This window comes from Typopeltis vanoorti, chromosome 22, assembly GCF_054136105.1.
Source record: "Typopeltis vanoorti isolate ZY-2024b chromosome 22, IOZ_Tvanoo_1.0, whole genome shotgun sequence".
In the NCBI taxonomy this organism is placed as follows: Eukaryota; Metazoa; Arthropoda; class Arachnida; order Uropygi; family Thelyphonidae; genus Typopeltis; species Typopeltis vanoorti.
This window is the reverse complement of record NC_143570.1, coordinates 30,816,759-30,835,271: the sequence shown is the minus strand read 5'-3', so window position 1 is coordinate 30,835,271 and position 18,513 is coordinate 30,816,759. Positions and strand designations below refer to the sequence as shown.

General features: G+C 36.5%; 1 protein-coding gene across 2 annotated transcripts in view; it reads left to right on the top strand.

Annotated features, from left to right (window-relative positions):
• Positions 1 to 18,513, top strand: part of Bet3 (blocked early in transport 3) — a 164,255-nt gene that overhangs the window by 100,464 nt on the left and 45,278 nt on the right. The window contains exon 5 of one of the 2 annotated variants that reach the window (XM_090412325.1): positions 6,260 to 6,771. The exons of the other annotated variant lie outside the window; for it this stretch is intronic. Within the exon in view, the coding sequence (XP_090268451.1) occupies positions 6,260 to 6,379 (120 nt within the window). The 3' untranslated portion in view covers positions 6,380 to 6,771. Of the gene's footprint in view, positions 1 to 6,259; positions 6,772 to 18,513 lie in introns of those variants that run through there. 2 annotated transcript variants of the gene reach the window in all.

Sequence of the window (18,513 nt, the reverse complement as noted above, 5' to 3'; positions counted from 1 at the left end):
AATTGCTCTCCCACTGTGGTTGAAGGCTTACTGTACTATATTTGGTCTACCACCAAAAAGACATTCATAAACAGCAATCAGTGGAAAGTAGAAATGCTCTCCATTTGCTAACTATGTCAACAATTGCAACTGGTCTGGATCATCCAGTTTACTTTTGTATTCACAGATGATTATTCTATTTCAAAACTATTCAATAAAAAAACAATGCACCAGGTGTGAATAATTGCTAAATTCTCAAGTGTTGCCTTAGAATATTAATGTTTATAGTTGTATACAAAAATTTGTTTTGCATCTAGTGTCATATTAGTGTACAGTCAGCTCTCACTATAGCAAACATCATTATAACAAATACTATGTCCATGCCATAAAGTCCTGAACAAGCTCAATAGGTACAATGCTGCTGTTCTTCGACAGCTTAAGGGGACCATTTATGTCTAATGCTGCCATTACTAGTTCTCTATCTGTTTCTGTCATAATCTACATCTGCCTTAAACTTTCATCACCACATATACATCATGTCTGGAGGTCTTCCTGTGGGTCTATTTTTGTCAATTTTATTTGTAAGTTCTTGTTTGATTCACTGGTATCTGCTCTCCAAATGCAACTAAATGACAGTATATTGGGACTTTTAAAAAGAGGTTTTGTAGGTCCTCATTATGTCATATTTATATTTCATATCTTCATTCATATACAGTCCAGTATTTTGATTGTAAAATGGGCTAAAAGGTTTTCTGAGTACTTTTCTTTTGAATGTAATAAGTTTTCTATTATCTCAATTTGTTGTTGACCATGTTTCAAACCATAGGTTAATACGAGTTGTAGATAGCTTAAATATAGTTTTTCTTTGGATTTTCTAGCTGGCCTGGTTGGCTGAGTAGTTAGCTTATCTTCTCTTCAGCCAAGAGGCTGCAGGTTGAAATCCGACCATGTGCATGGATATTTGTGATTGTCCTACTAACTCTATGTGGAAAGGACATCTGCGACCCTACCACTTCTTCTAGCATAAGACTTCCCTCCCAAAACCCAGTGATGTATGGGAGTGATCATATGGTGTCTACGGATGTCAAATGTGAAGGTTTTTATTATTTATTTTCCCTTTCTTCTTCTTCTCCCTCCTTGATAATATTTTAGACTATCCACAACAATTGACCTTGTCAGTTTGTATCTCTTGATACATAACATTGTAGCTGTTAATGGTGACTCCTAGATAGTTAAAATTATCCACTTGCTCAAGGATATAATTATCAACAACTAAGTTTGATTGGTCTTGATGGATCCCTGAAATGCACATACATATGCTTTAGTCTTTTCCTAGTTTATGATAAGACCCATAGCCTTACTTCCCTTGATTAAATTAGACATGGTTTTTATAACATCCTGATGAGAGTCTTCAAGGATAACAATGTTGCCAGCTAAAGCTAATAGGATGATGTTGTTCCCAGTCATTTCCATTCTCCTTTATTCAGTTAGGTCTCTAATGACTTTTCTAATGCTTGATTGAACATAATTGGAAAGAGAGAGAGAGAGAGCATCTCCTTGGCAGAGTCCAGAAAACTTGATGAATGTTCCCAGGAAATGTGCCTTGCAAATGGGTGGGATGATTTCTAAAAAGCCTCATTGCATTGTGATATATAATGTCATATGCTTGCTTATAGTTCACAAATACTATATGTAATTCTTTATCAAATTCATAATGTTTTTCTAATCCACCTTTCCTTGCAGAGTCACATTGATATTCTCCTAGATGTTTGAAGTATATACATTAGTTCTATTCAAGATCAATATAAACAATATTTTAGTGAGAGATTACTCTGTAGTTACTGGTTATCATAGGGTCCCATTTTTAAAAAATAGGGCATAATATGCTCTATTCCAGTAAACTGGGATTTCTTCTTTTTGCTATATCAGCTTGATAAATTCATAAAACTCTGTTGTTAAAGATGTTTCTCCAATTTTAAGAAGTTATGCTGTAATTTTATTTTCACTGGCTGCCTTATTTTTTAGTGCTTTAATGACATTCTCAACTTCAGAGATGGTTCCTCACTTGTGGATTATTCAACATTTTCTTCTATATATGGTGCCTCTGGTGTAAGGTTTTTTCTGGTGATACTTGTTTAGTAGTCTCTCAAAATACTGTGTGCAATTCCTCAACAGTTTGTTTATATAACATCCTTTGGCAATTAAATCTCCTTGGTTATTCAGTATTTGAGTTTGTGGTTTATATCGCTTTTAAGTACAGGAATCCCTTGATTAATACATCTGTGATTAGTGTGTTTTCAGATAATGCACCTATATACATCTTAAAAGTAAATGTTACAGATTTTAAAAATTTTTCTATCTATACATTTTTTATGGCCAACTATTTTAAAAAAATCACTCACCAGGATGAAATAATTTAGTTACCAATTTAAAACATTTTACAAAGTTATTTTTTAATGGCCAATGTACACTATGTTCCAAATTTACCACCAAAATTTGTTGTCTTGCTAATTACATAGCATTTTGCTGATCATATCTCATGCCTCTTTTGCAATTGTTTTCCTTACTTTTTTTTTATTTTAAAGTATTTTCCCAACCTTTCATCATGAGTAAAAGAATTAGTGAGCAAAAAAGTGAAAGTGTGTAAAAGATTCAAAAAGTAATCTCATTACTTTTCATTACATAATTTTTTAATGTTGGAAGAAAAACTTGAAATAGTAAAGAAAAATGAACAAGGTGAGTCCAGAGCAAAGATAGGACAAGAACATAAAAAGGATGAATCGATTATAAGAGCAATTTTAAGCAAAGCTGCTGAATACAAAGAGACAGGTAAGGCTGCTTCAAGTTCACCATGCGTGCAGACCACTCGAAATCAAAGTATTATAATGATTGAATTAGAGAGACTTCTTTCTACATGGATCAAAGATTGTAACCAAAAATGGATCCCACTAAGCACTGACCTTATTAAATCAAAAGCATTAAGTCTCTTTGCAACCTTGAAAGAAAGGGCTATCAATGATAGAAAAGAAAAATTCCACACCAGTGCTTGGGTGGTTTGAGCATTTCAAAAAGAGAAATAGGCTACATAATGTTTGAATCACAGGCGAAGCTGCAAGTTCAGATAAGAAGGGGACTGTTGTGACCAACAAATATTTAATGTTGATGAAACTGGCCTTTTTTGGAAGCGAATGTCTTCCAAAACTTTTCAGGCCAAATCAGAGAAAAATCTCAGCTCTGTTATAAAGTTGCAAAGGATAGAATGACACTTCTATTAGATGGCAATGCCAAAGGTGATCTAACGTTAAAACCCATGGTAGTTTATAGGGCACAAAATCTTAGGATCCTCAAAGGCATTAATCAAGCTTCCCTTCCCATTATTTGGAAGTCTAACAAGAACACATGGATTACTAAAGCTTTATTCAAAAGATAGTTCACAAGTTATTTACATTCAACAGTTGAGAATTTTTGCAAACGAAATATCTTGATTTTAAAGCTCTGCTTATTTTAGACAATGCACCTGATCACCTTACTTCTCTTGATTCATTGTGTGAGAACATTCAAGTGATATTTTTACCACCAAATGCAACTTCTCTCATACAACCTGTGGACCAGGGGATTATTGCAATCTTTAAGGCATACTATCTGAGAAGAACATTTAAACAGGCAATAGAAGCAACATCTGGGGAGAATTTTATGACATTACTAGAATTCTGGAAGAAATTTAATGTTAAATCTGCTATTGAAAATATTCATTAATCTTGGAACAAAATTACTGGTAGCAATATGCGAGCCATTTGGAAGCACATTCTTCCACATTGTGCAAATGATTTTAGAAGCTTTTCAAATGAAATGGATAATGTTGTTGAGGAAATTGCTAACATTGGACTGAACTGGGTTTTGACGAGATTGACAATGATAATGTCCAAGAGTTAATTAAATCTCATTTTGAGGAATTGAGTGATTCTGACTTGCTAAATTTAGATGAACAGCAGGAAGATCCTAAAGAATATGAAGAAAATTTAACCACTGACAGTCAGTCCAAAGAGATTTCACAGCAACAATTTGAAAATATTTTTCGTATAATTGAAGTTTTTAAGCAGCAATGCTTAGAGGCTGACCCTGATGAAGAGAGAAGCAGTAAAATTTGCAGAAGCGTAGAAAAGGCAATAGGACCATATAACGTCAATTGTATGAGAAAAAAAAAAAGAAACAGAATGTCTTCCAAACTATGTTAGCTCAATTCTTTGTTAAGAAGTAGAATAATAAATTTAGTTTCATCCTTTATCCAAGTGTGAGCAAACAAAGTTTGCGCCTGAAAGTATCTTCAGGACTGGGGTAAGGTGGTACAACACCAGGGCACTCCTTGCAAAGGTGGAGCAAGCTACCAACACTCCTATCTCAGTATCTCCCCCATAATGCAAAACACATTTCCTTGCAGATATGTCTAATGTTATGCATTAAGGGAAGGGCCACAACCCAGACTAGTTTCGACCTTTATTGAGGTCTCTTCAGTGGGAGCCAGGCCCATGTGGAGATGACCTGCTAATGCTTCTGCCTGGTATCTCCACATGGGCCTGGCTCCCACTGAAGAGACCTCAATAAAGGTCGAAACTAGTCTGGGTTGTGGCCCTTCCCTTAATGCATAACATTAGACATATCTGCAAGGAGATGTGTTTTGCATTATGGGGGAGATACTGAGATAGGAGTGTTGGTAGCTTGCTCCACCTTTGCAAGGAGTGCCTGGTGTTGTACCACCTTACCCCAGTCCTGAAGATACTTTCAGGCGCAAACTTTGTTTGCTCACACTTGGATAAAGGATTAAACTAAATTTATTATACTCTAACCAAGTGAAAAATAAATATGTTTGTCTTTCAGCTTCATGGTTTCCCTTTAACTAGGCCCTGAGATATACCCTAATTTCTTTATAAATAAAATTAAGGGCCAAAAAAGAAATATGAGGAATGAATTATATACAGGGTGTTCGGGATAAATTTGACAGTTTCGTAAGGAAAAAGAAAATCTTCTTTGTATCTATTAAATTTAATGAATTGACAAAAAAACATTACAGGCAGAGTTAATTACAATACTATCAACAAGATTTACTCAAAATAACCACCATTAGCATCGATCACAGCTTCAATTCTGCTTCGGAACCTCGAACAAGCTGATGCTACAGTCTCCCTGGGAAGGGCCGCAAAAACTGTTTTAATTTTATCCATTAACTGGGCTTTTGTATTACTGGAAGTGCGATTGGTGTCTTTTTCAACTGCGCCCCATACAAAATAATCCATGGGGTTAAGGTCTGGGGAGTTTGGAGGCCAAACATTTGGACTGGTGAAGTCGTAGAAATTTTCAGACAACCATTTTTGACTTTTCCCAGAGGTGTGGCAAGGGGCCGAATCCTGCTGCCATACATACGGCCTACCATTGCCTACCCTTGTTATCCAGGGCTTGACTACAGTTAGCAACTCCACGAACAAAGCCCGAATTCCAATGCCAGGGTTCTTCAACACCTGTTCCTGCAGATTTGCGAGGAATTCTGCTGTACGAACGCAATCAGATCGTCTGCTAGGGATCTTTCTTCTTGCTACATCCTCTTAGTCACCATTGCAAGTCTCTAGTTCATGCCTGATTGTTTTTACTGTATTCAGGGAGCATTGGGCAGCAGTCGTAATATCCTTATTTTGATGGCGGGCACGAATCATCATGATACAAGTTATTCTCTTCCATGATTCAGGTGGGTTCCAGCTATCCATCCTTTCTGACATCTTGTATGTGAATGAAGAAGGGTCCAAACTTTTAAATGAAGAGAAGTGTGTGTTAATACATGTAACTTACGGAAAAATATAATTAATTATAAATATGTCAAATTTATCCCGAACACCCTGTATACTTTTTCTCATAGGCTATTATATTTGATTAGTGCATTAATCGAGGGATTGCTGGATTCCACTGCATCTGAAAAACCTCTAGATTATTTTCAATTTCTTCAATTAATTTTTTCCTCTGCCAGGTACAATGGCATGCCAAAAGAAATTCACTATAGCAAAGTGCCATTATATCAAATTTTTTGTTGGGTTCTATAGTGTGAGAGTCAGCTGTAATTTTTGGTTGCATGATGTATTTGTATAAAATAAAATCCAAAGTTTAAACTTTGGATATGCTGTACTTTGGGGAATGGATGTTGGTTGGGAGAGTTCACATTTAGAAAAGATTTAGATTAATTTTTGTTTATTAATTATTATTTTTTTTTTTTGTGTGTGTGGTTGGGTGTAAACAGGTACAGGTAGAAGTTGCAGCATGGTTTATTCAAGACCAGTTAAAAGGTGATAATGTAACAGAACTGAGAGTGAAGTTCATTCGTCGATTAGAAGATGCAGTTCCTGCTGGAGAAGATTAATATTCACTGTATTCAGCTGAAATATTGAATGTACTCAAACACTATCTAGCAATAGTGTCAGTCTCATGATTCAAGCTAGTCATCTCTGAGACTGGTCAGCTGATGTCACTCATTTAAAGCCCCACATATGCTAGTTATTGAGTGACGGTCGCAGAGTTGACCACTTTGCAGTATGAACTGGATATCTACTTCTAACTGTATACTTTAGTTCTGAGATGAAAAAGAACATTTTTTTTAAAGTTTTGAAATTGTTTAAATGTCTGAAAATATTTGCTTATGAGTTTGAGTGGAAATATGTTGTAATTACATACATATTACGCAATACAGTTCTTTTATGTACTGTATATTTGTACATACTTTAAATAATTAAATGGTGTGTTTTGTTTTCATCACATTATCAAATTTTATTATACTTCGTACTGATAGAGCAGTACTACTCTTACATAATGTCCAAAAGGACTTAAGAAAGCCGAAGCCTTTACATAAAAAGAAAGATTACAAGGGTATCACCCGACACCATTCTTTGGTATCCTATTTGTCATGCGCTGATGGTAATGCCAAGTCACCAGTGTACCCTGTAGGGTCCTCAAAGAAATAACTTTAACATCACTCTTGGATAAACCAAGTAAGGACAAGTCTCTATAGCCAGCAGCACTCCACGCCACTCATAGAGACTGTGGCGCTGGTAAAACGAGGAGCCACCCCAAACTCCTTTTCTATTTGCCTGGCAAGGTCAGCATTTTGCTTGTAATAGTGAACCTCACTCTTATGGCAATAGGTAAGTGAGCACCCAGTATCAATCACCCAAACACCACCATCTTCTCCTCATTACTATATCTGGCTTTCTAATACCAGCAGTTGTTCTATAGTGTGGTTCAACTGTGGTCTCCCAACCTTTTTTATTAAAACGGTTAGCCAATATGGAAACTAAAGCATCATGTCTCTGCACCTGGACACCACATGTCCGGAAACAGCATTGGGAAATATGAGAAAAAATCTCGCTGTAACAGTAGCCAGCCCTACAGCTAATGTCTTTACTGCCCTAGTGGGCAAGTCATTTATTCTGATCCTTATTAAATCAATAAACTCAAAACCTGGAAATAATCTAGTCCCATCACATACCCACTGATGTTGTGGGGGTATCAAGTGTGACTCCACTAAGGAGGTAGCATCTACAGAACTGTAAAGCAAAGACCCCCATCTCTTATACTCATCTATTGCTGTCTCAATCTGGATATCCTGATACTAGATCCACCCCTTCATACATCTAAAGTCCTCTTGGATACTAGGGCTATGGAAATCCTCTCTACAGATAGGAGAGGATGAAGCTGCAAGTTTTCCTATTCTAGATAAGCACAGCCGTGGAATCTGCAACCTTAGTGGTGGGACCCCGAGCCAACCGTCTTTCACCCGAGCATGGAAATACGTTATTGGGGTGTCTGGCAGTAATCAGAGCCATGATCTAATGGCAGCTCGAACAGCCCTATCCATTCGGGACAGTACTGAGACATACGTCCTACGAAGAATGAACTTGTGGTAAAATCTAGGTAGGAGATAATAGGATAGAATAAAGAGCCTTTGCTGGGGCTTAAGAGAAGCTTGCCTCAAAACGGTAAGCCCAGACTCTAAGGCAGAAGGGACAGAAGACCTCCCCTTTGGAGTGAACATAACACCAAGGTATTTCCACTCCTCTAGGATGGTCAAAGCATGCAATGGTCTCGCGTGCAGGGAAAACTCTATACTCTCGACCTTTAGCTTTTTGTCGTGACCTGAAGGGACAAGAGCTAATGAACAGAACTTCTCAACGTTAATATTCAGGCCTCTAATATGAAAGAAGTCAACTGCCTGGTCAAAGAGTTCCTGTAAGCCTATCTTTGTGGAGGCTGCGAGAATAAGGTCATCAGCAAAGGCTATAGTATTGAAGAAAGAGGCACCTAGAGAGTAACCAATATGGTTAGGAAGAGAGCAAAAAAAACTCATCTATGATGCAGAAGAATAAAGGAGATAGAGCTCCTTAGCATAGGTAAGAAAAGGTTCTGAGCATCTGGCAACGGATAGCAGGAAGGAAGGAAGACGCTATTAAAGGCCTTTTGGAGATCCAGGGATGCCATGTATAGAGGCTTAAGGTGGCGTTGGGAATCTGAAAGAAGAGAGGAAAGGAGGTAGACGTTCTCAGCACAGCTATCCAAAGGGATAAAGGCTCTCTGCCAGTAGTCATGCTGTACATATTGCTGTAGTCGTCTGACCAATATCTTATGGTCACTGTAAATTATATAATTTACAGTTTGATAATATTACTAGAGCTGATACGGGCAATGCTTCTGTGGTCCTCGGTACCAGTCAGAAAATGAATTTCTCAAACACCACTTACAAACTTAAAATTATGACCACTAATTCCCAGAAGAAAATGTTAAAAAAACTTGCCACCTCTTGTTCCCCTGGATCTTATATAAAAAATTCCACCCATTTCAAATCTTAGATCCAAAATTTAGTTTTTAGCAGTAGTAAAATGGTCGGTTTTGACATCACTTTATTTACCAGCATCCCCTTTTCTGACAACTGAATTTCACTTACAATGCCATTTCCAACATTGCTGATCTCTTTCAATTTTTTATTTTTTTTGCCATCTGTTATTTAATTCACTTGGCAGGACACTATTTATAAACAGAAGGTGGAGCTATGGGTTCTTCCCTTCCTTAGTCAATTTCGAAAAATATGCCTGATACTGCCATTCTCAAATCTTCTATTGTTAAGACACACTGATAAGATAATATGTTCTCCATTTAGTTGAAACAGTTCTGAGTGTCCTCAGATATATCACTCTTTCCTCCTCTACCTCAGAATAGAGTTCAATATAGAAAACAAAAATAACTAGTATTTTCTAGACACTTTAATTACATCTTCTCAATAACATTCTTTCTCCATTTACAGAAAAATCTACCTGTATAGGTAGGTACAAATCCCCCCCCCCACACACACACACCTTCAACAATATGGTATCACAAAAGCTCTTGTTAACAGAGCTGCCAACTTCTATTCCAATCTCATCTCTCTTAACATACAGATTAGACTATAAGTACTATTACTATTCCCTATATTCAAGGTCCCACAGAAAAATTAGCTAGAACTTTAAAGACATTAATATAATGTCTTTAAAATGGCCTTATCTGCTCTCCCCAGGTTCAATCCCTCCCATCTCTATTGCAAGTGTGTACAAGGATCCTTATCTTGCAACTAGTTGTATTATGGACAAACTGGGAGATCTGCCTAGAAGAACAAAAGAAATATATATGCCAACACAGCCATGGTCAATCAGGTGGAGTTGACCATACTGTGGACACCTTCCATATCGGAAAAAACTACTATGCTTCACTGTAGCAAATAATAATAATAAAACGATCTTAATAAAATTGTGTGAAATTTCCTAAGATTTGGGTAACAACAAGAAAGCTACAACACCCATAGAGCATACCCCCTTAGGATTTCAGGATTCTAGTTTAACATTTTTTACTTATTTGTGTGGCAAAGAAGAAATAATAGAACTATTAAAATGTGATTAATTTCATTGTGCTGTGCTTATTCTATTGAAGATGATCAGAAAGATTCATATTGGCTGATTTTATAGAAGTGAGCCATGAAAACATTACCTTTTCAATTGGGATCTATTTTCTTTTATATAAAAAAGTAACCTTGATTTCATCTCTCTCACCTCACTGCATATTGTTCTTTGAGAATGCGGATTAGTTGTCAGTATTGTTTGCTAAGAAGTGATCTAAGCAGTTTTGCATTGATTAACTGTATATTTTTGATTGGGTAAGTGATAGGTACTGTCATGATTTCTCCCAAGTTACCAATAACCCACACACACATCCTACTTGGTAACTTAAGGACAATGCTGATCAGTAAACTGTATACAGTAGATAGCATTTAATTTGAAGTTCAGGGAGCTGGCAATTATTAGTTTTGAATTAAATGAATTTGAATGGTATGTTCATACATTCCCACCCCACAAAAAAATTCTCAAGTTAGAAGAACAGACTAAAAATTACAGAAACCAAGTCACATATAAACCATCTATACATTTTTTTTACCATTGTAAACTTCCAAGTATGTGAATCTAGTTCCATTGCAGTTACAAACTTCAATAATTATAATTGTAAGTTCTTTGAGCTCTGCAGTTATATTCAAGTTGTCCTTTCATAAGTTTGGCAAGTATAGTATTATTAGTTTCTTTAATTTTTATTTTCCTTGACATGAGTAAAAAAAAAAAAAGAATTACAGAGGAATTTATGTAAACATACATCAGAAAAGGCTAAGGGAGGGAAACTTGTGTTCAGGCCAAATAGACATTGTCAGGATCAAATTTTAAGACATATTGTTGAAAAATCATGATAACACAACAAGGATCTGTATTTGAATTTTGTAGATTTAGAAAAAGCATATGACAGCTGTTCAAAACACTACAATTGTATGGTGTAAATGGTACATTATATTGAGCAGTACCTAGTCTACATCTGGAATTGAAGTACAGGAAGATGGTCTGATGTAAAATCACATGGGAGATAGTGATGAGTTAGAAATAAAACACTTGTTGAAAGACTAGATAGTTCATATAGATAAGTTTTGATCTAAGGTTCTATGGTCACAACAGAGTTTCTATACTATCCTATCCCTAGTAGCTTTAAGGCCCACTACCTTCCAAGCATGCTTGAATTTCGTAACCACAGTATGAGGATAGAATGGTTACCCATATGCCTGTAAGTATTCCTGGCTGTATCCCTGTGTGTTCACGGGGTCAGTTTGCCTGCTTGCGGGATGAAAAACGCCAGATAAACTGACGGAAAAAACCCTACTGCCCGTACCCAAGACCGGCTAACTTGGCTATGCCTGAGGAAGATCCTCAAGTTCCTCACGTCTTCGACAGGGATTGAACCCGAGACACTCCTTCCCCAGGCACATGGCTGTGAAGCGCAAAGCCACTAGGCTAACCATGCGGTCAGTTTCTGTACTATGTAAAAATTAAAACATATACATAAAATTGATAAATATATATATATATATATAAAACAAAAAATCCTTATCCCATCCATGTTACAAAATGTACTACAGGTTTGTAAATAACTTTTCGTGGGTGGAAGCAACATAATAAAACCCTAAGACGACTGAGGTTGGAGTCCTGAAAGATAAATTAATGTGGAGAAAAACTGTCATTGGTAATAGTTTATAACAAACTTTTTATGTAGTAATATCCTGTACACCCTTGAGAGTACATATCAGGAGTTTGAGGATGAGAAACGGAATTTGGGCTTGGAGGTCTAACTGAAGAACTGTGGCATGTGGGGATTATGCAGACCATATAAAGGTAAAAAGTTGGCAGAGATAATATAAAGTTTATTCAGAAGCATTGTACAGAAATAGCTGAATTAAATTAAATACTGTAGATAAGTAACTTTGGAACAGTGTAATATTTCTTAGTGTAATATACTAAGAAGGGGTGCTTAAAGGTCAAAGCTGTATAACTGAGAGGAGACCTCCACATAGCCTTTAAAGGAATGCGGAGAACCGACCAGGGCTTCTGACCTAATGTCTAATCCTCACCTTCTCATGGTGCACCCTGTTGGGTATCTACTTTGATACTGAACGAACGAGGATGGGCTGGCAATTTGGGATTTAGCCGACCAAATTGTATTCTTATTGGTTAAACCAAAATAAAAAATGATGGTACAACATGACAAAATTTCATGCCGGCTGGCGTGTCGCCCGGTTAAACAAGGCCCCCGTTGTTTTCGCCAGGGAACCAGGGCGAACAGCGAAAAGTCAGCTACTGGAACAAATCTGAAAACAAACCCCAACTCAACATCACCAGAGTTAAAGATCGGTACTATCAACGTAAGAAGCCTGAATGGCAAAGAAATGGAGCTAGCTGAGGAATTAGATAAGTACCAGATCGACATAATAGGGGTGACTGAAACAAAAAAGACCAAAACTGGTGAGATCTTTCTGAGCAATAAATACAAAATGTTATATTCAGGCAATGACAATCAAGGAAAAGAAGGAGTAGCCATAGTATTCAACACAAAATACGAGGCTAATCTTCTTGAATGGCAGGCGGTCTCAAGTAGAGTAATGTCGGCAAATATGAGAATGGGGAACTGGACAATGAGACTTATTTGTGCCTATGGTCCCACAGAAGGTTCTACTAAGGTAGAAGTGGACGAATTTTTTGAGGCTTTAGAAAAAGCAACTGACACAATGAAAAAGGAAAAGTTGGTCCTTGTTGGGGATCTAAATAGCAGAGTAGGAAATGATTGTGATACATACAAAAATATTTTGGGAAAATTTGGAGAAAAGAGCAAAGCTAATAATAATGGCAAATATCTGTTGGATTTCTGCTCAGGACATGGACTGGTTATTACTAACACCATGTTCCAACATAAAAATGTGCACAAATTCACATGGAGAGAGAAGAGGCTAGGAATAAGAAAAGTCTCATTGACTATGTTATTGTTGATAGTGATGTTTTCTCCCTGGTGCAGGACACCAGAGTGTACAAAGGATTTGAAATTGGAAGTGATCACTATTTAGTCTTGAGCAGGATAAAATTGAATTTCATATTGAAAAGAATAACATGTAAGAAAGCTTTAAAGCGAATAAAAGTTGAGCAGCTCTCAGATGTGAACTGTAGACTAAAATACAGAAATATTATTGAAAAGAAAATGAAAGAGTTTGAGAACAGAAATCAAACCTTGGAGATTCAGTGGCAAACTCTGAAGGAAACATTGATTGATTCTGCCAGAGAGGCATGTGGTGAGGTTGTGTGCAAGGATAAAAAAATCAGAACTCCCTGGTGGACACAGGAAGTTAAAGAGGCAGTGAAGGAAAAGAAGAAAGCATATCAAAAGTCCCTGGCAAATAAGTCAGCTTTTACTCTTACAGAATACAGAGACAAATGTAAGAAAGCTAAACAGTGTGTAAAACTAGCTAAACAAAAATCATGGGAGGACTTTGGCAAGAATATAGAAAATAAATATCAAGAAGGTGGCAAAATATTCTGGAGGTTGTTGAAGAAGCTTAGGAATGGAGGAAAGAGTGCTGTAAAAGGAATTAGAGATGATAAAGGTGAAATGAAAACAGGAGAAAAAGATATCCTTGAAGTATGGAGTAATTACTTTGAAAAACTGCTAAATGAAACAAGCAGTGATGACAGCACAGTAATAAAAAACACTGACCAGGCATGCAGTCAGGAATACATATCCATACTTGAAGTAGAAAAAGCCATCAAAGGCTTGAAATGTGGAAAGGCAGCAGGAGTAGAATATATTCGACGAAATGCTGAAGTATGGTGGTATAAAAGTCTTACAGTGGCTGCACTGCATAGTTCAGAAAGCCTGGACAGAGGGACGAATTCCCGATGATTGGAGTAGAGCTCTCATAGTACCCATATATAAAAAGGGAAATAAAACTGAATGTGAGAATTACAGAGGTATTTCCCTATTGAGTGTTCCTGGCAAGATCTATGCAAGTATACTTGAGAAACGGTTGAGAAGAATTGTGGAAGAAAAGCTTGGTGAAGAACAAGCTGGATTCAGGCCAAATAGAGGCTGTCAAGATCAGATCTTCACTTTACGACAAATAGTCGAGAAAGCATGGGAATATAACAAAGATCTGTATTTAAGTTTTGTCGATTTGGAAAAGGCATATGACAAGGTGCCAAGAGAGAAGCTATTCAATACGCTGCAGTTATATGGTGTCAATGGGGCATTATATCAAGCAATACGTAGTCTTTATATGAGTTGTAAGTCAGCAGTTAGAAAAGAAGGAAGTACAGGAAGATGGTTTAATGTTAAATCTGGTGTGAGACAAGGATGTACATTATCCCCTCTGTTATTCATTATCTATATGGATCACATTATGAAGGAATGTGGTATTAAACCTGATATCAAAATTGGAGATGTTAATGTCAGCTCTTTGCTTTATGCGGATGATGTTATACTTCTATATAAATCCGCTACAAGTCTGCAAGATTCTCTGACTAAATTGAATAGCTGTTGTAATAGATATGGTATGAAGGTCAGCAATAAAAAGACAAAGACAATGAAAATAGGCAGAATCATTGAAAATGTCAACTGTGTTGTGAATGGAGAACCTGTGGAACAAGTAAAACATTTCAGCTACTTAGGCACAATTTTTACTGAAGATGGTAAACTAAATATAGAAATAGACAACAGAATCAGCAAAGCTGGTATCGTGGGAAGTCAATTGAATAAATTCATATGGAATAAGAAAGAAATTAGTCGGAACACTAAATTAGCTGTATACAAGACTGTGTTCAAACCAATTTTAACTTATGGATCTGAGAGCTGGGTCAGAAGTAAAACACTTGACCAAAGACTAGAGACCGCAGATATGAGAGTCCTGAGAAAGATTAGAGGCGTGAACAGATGGCATCAATGGCAACATCATATTAAAAATGAGGATATTAGGAAAGAACTTGACATTGTCAGCATCCAGGAATGCGTTAGCAGAGCTAATCTCAGATGGTATGGTCACTTAAATAGAATGGGAGAGGAAAGATTAGCAAAACAAGTGTTCTCTGCCAGGTTGGCAGGAAAACGACCCAGAGGAAGACCAAGATATAGGTTGATTGATACGGTACAAAGTGCCTTAGACGATAGAAATATAAGATCTGATAATGTTGGAGTCTTGACAAGTAACAGACTGATTTGGAGGAAAATTGTAAATAGGAAGTTAGTAATGATGTAATTTTTTCATGTAGTACTGTCATATCCTGTACACCCCTTGAGGGTACATGGCAGGAATTTGATGATGATGATGATGATATACTAAGAAGAAACTTTAAGTGGAAAGTCACTGATGATTATCTGGTATTGGATTAGTTGAGGGCATATTATAATTTCCAGTGTAAATTATTCCACTGCAGAAAATTTGTGAGAATGGGGGATACAGTGGCCGAGGGTTTTTTTTTTTTTATTTTTGAATAGGGCACAGACATCAAAGGTCATACTGTGTCAGGACACAGCAGTTATGGTAATTGGTTAGCAGGACAATCCAAAGCATCCGTGCCCTTTGCAGGATTCGAACTCACAGCCTCTTGGCTGTAGAGCAAGTGCTACGTTAACCACTCAGCCAACCAGGCTGGCAGTGACTGGTTGGCCACTGCTAGCACAGATAAGTGTCTTGAGAGTGACAAACTTGGGCTAGATCATACTCATTTTTGGTGAAAAAAAAAGCTGCCTGTGTGAATGAATCTGATGCAAAGAAAGATTTTAATAAGCAAGATTGAGTGTGTGTTAGAAACAGATTCTGGTATAAGAGATGGTGTTAAAATCTTTGACAATTCCATAGTAAGAGAGAAAAAAGTTACTTGATCACAAGAATGTCACTCAACTATGTTTGCCTGGAGCTAGTTTAAGTGACCCAAAGTTGTGTAAGGAAAATTATAAAAATTCTGAGGTTTTGTTAGTATCAATGAATGTCTAAAACTGCTATTTAAAAGACCACAAGGAGTGTTTCAGCATATATATATATATATATATATATATATAAACTGCTAAATAAAGAGTTCAAAATGGTATAATTAATAACAAACTTTATCTGGTTTGTTATTAATTAGCCTATTGTGAAGATTTCTGAAGTTCACTTTTGATGACATTAATTATCATCAAATTCCTGCCATGTACCCTCAAGCGGTATACAGAATATGATTGTACTACATGAAAAATTTACATCATTGGTCAAGTGTTTTACTTCTGATCCAGCCTCAGATCCATAAATTAAAACTGGTTTGAACACTGTCTTGTATACAGCTAATTTAGTGTTCTAACTATCTACAATTTTCTTCCAAATCAGTCTGTTACTTTTCAAGACTCTCACATTATCAGATCTTATATTACTATCGCTAGCACTTTGTACCCTATCAATCCACCTATATCTTGTTCTTCCTCTGGGCCGGTTTCCTGGCAAAGAACACTTGTTTTCATAATCTTTCCTCACTCATTCTGTTTAAGTGACCATACCACCTGATATCCCTGTTTTTAATATGATATTGCCATTGATGCCATCTGTTCTTACCTCTAATCTTACTCAGAACTCTCATATCTGCGATCTCTAGTCTTTGGTCAAGTGTTTTACTTCTGACCCAGCCTCAGATCCATAAATTAAAACTGGTTTGAACACTGTCTTGTATACAGCTAATTTAGTGTTCTGACTAATTTCTCTCTTATTCCATAGACTCCCTACCATGCCAGATTTGTTGATTCTGTTGTCTATTTCCATATTTAATTTACTATCTTCACTAAAAATCGTGCCTAAGTAGTAGAAATGTTTCAATTGTTCGACGGGTTCTCCGTTCAAAACACAGTTGACATTTTCAACGATTCTACCTATTTTCATTGTCTTTGTCTTTTTATTGCTGACCTTCATATCATATCTATTACAACAGTTATTCAATTTAGTCAGGGAATCTTGCAGACTTGTAGCGGATTTATTTAGAAGTATGACATCATCTGCATAAAGCAAAGAGCTGACATTAACATCTCCAATTTTGATATCATGTTTAATTGCACTTTCCTTCGTAATGTGATCCACACAGATAATGTACATCTTGTCTCACACCAGATTTAACATTAAACCATCTTCCTGTACTTCAATTCTAGCTGCTGACTTACAACTCAAAAAAAGACTAAGTATTGCATGATATAATGCCCCACTGACACCATATAACTGTAGTGTATTGAATAGCTTCTCTCTTGGCACATGCCTTTCCCAGATCTACAAAACTTAAATACAGATCTTTGTTATATTCCCATGATTTCTCAACTATTTGTCATAAAGGGAATATCTGATCCTGAGAGCCTCTATTTAGCCTGAATCCAGCTTGTTCTTCACCAAGCTTTTCTTTCACAATTTTTCTCAACCGTTTCTCAAGTATATTTGCATAAATCTTATCACAAACACTCAGTAAGGAAATACCTCTGTAATTCTCATATTGTTTTATTTCTCTTTTTATATATGGGTACTATGAGAGCTCTACTCCAAATCGGGAATTCGTCCCTCTGTCCAGACCTTCTGAACTATGCAGTGCAGATGCTCTAAGATTTTTATACCACAGTACTAAAGAATTTCTGGTCAAATATCATCTGCTCCTGCCGCCTTTCCACATTTCAAGCCTTTGATGGCTTTTTCTACTTTACTAAAAGGATAGCTTTTTCTCCCATTTGCATGTCACATTTATCATCTCTAACTCCTTTTACAGCACTCTTTACTCCATTTCTAAACTTCAACAATCTCCAGAATATTTTGCTACCTTCTTGATATTTATTTTCTATGTTCTTGCCAAAGTCCTCCCATGACTTTTCATTTAGCTAGTTTTAGACAGTGTTTAGCTTGCTTACATTTGTCTCTGTATTCTCTCAGAGCACAAGCTGACTAATTTTCCAGGAACTTTTGATATGCTTTCTTTTCTTTCACTGCCTCTTTAACTTCCTGTGTCCACCATGGAGTTCTGATTTTTCTACCCTTGGAAACAACCCCACCACATGCCTCTCTGGCTGAATCAATCAGGGTTTTCTTCAAGGCTTGCTTTTGAATCTCCAAGGTTTGATTCCTATTCTCACACTTTTTTCTTCAATAATCTTTGTGTATTTTAGTCTACAGTTCACATCTGAGAGAGCTGCTCAACTTTTATTTGCTTTAAAACGTTCTTACATGTTATTCTTTTCAATATGAAATTCAATTTTATCCTGCTCAAGACTAAATAGTGATCACTTCCAATTTCAAATCCTCTGTACACTCTGGTGTCCTGCACCAGGGAGAAAACATCACTATCAACAATAGCATAGTCAATGTGACTTTTCTTATTCCTTGCCTCTTCTCTCCATGTGAGTTTGTGCAAATTTTTATGTTGGAACATGATGTTAGTAATAACTAGTCCATGTCCTGAGCAGAAATCCAACAGGTATTTGCCATTATTACTAGCTTTGCTCTTTTCTCCAAATTTTCCCCAAATATTTTTGTATGTCTGACAATCATTTCCTTTTTCATTGTGTCAGTTGCTTTTTCTAAAGCCTCAAAAAATTCGTCCACTTCTACCTTAGTAGAAACTTCTATGGGAC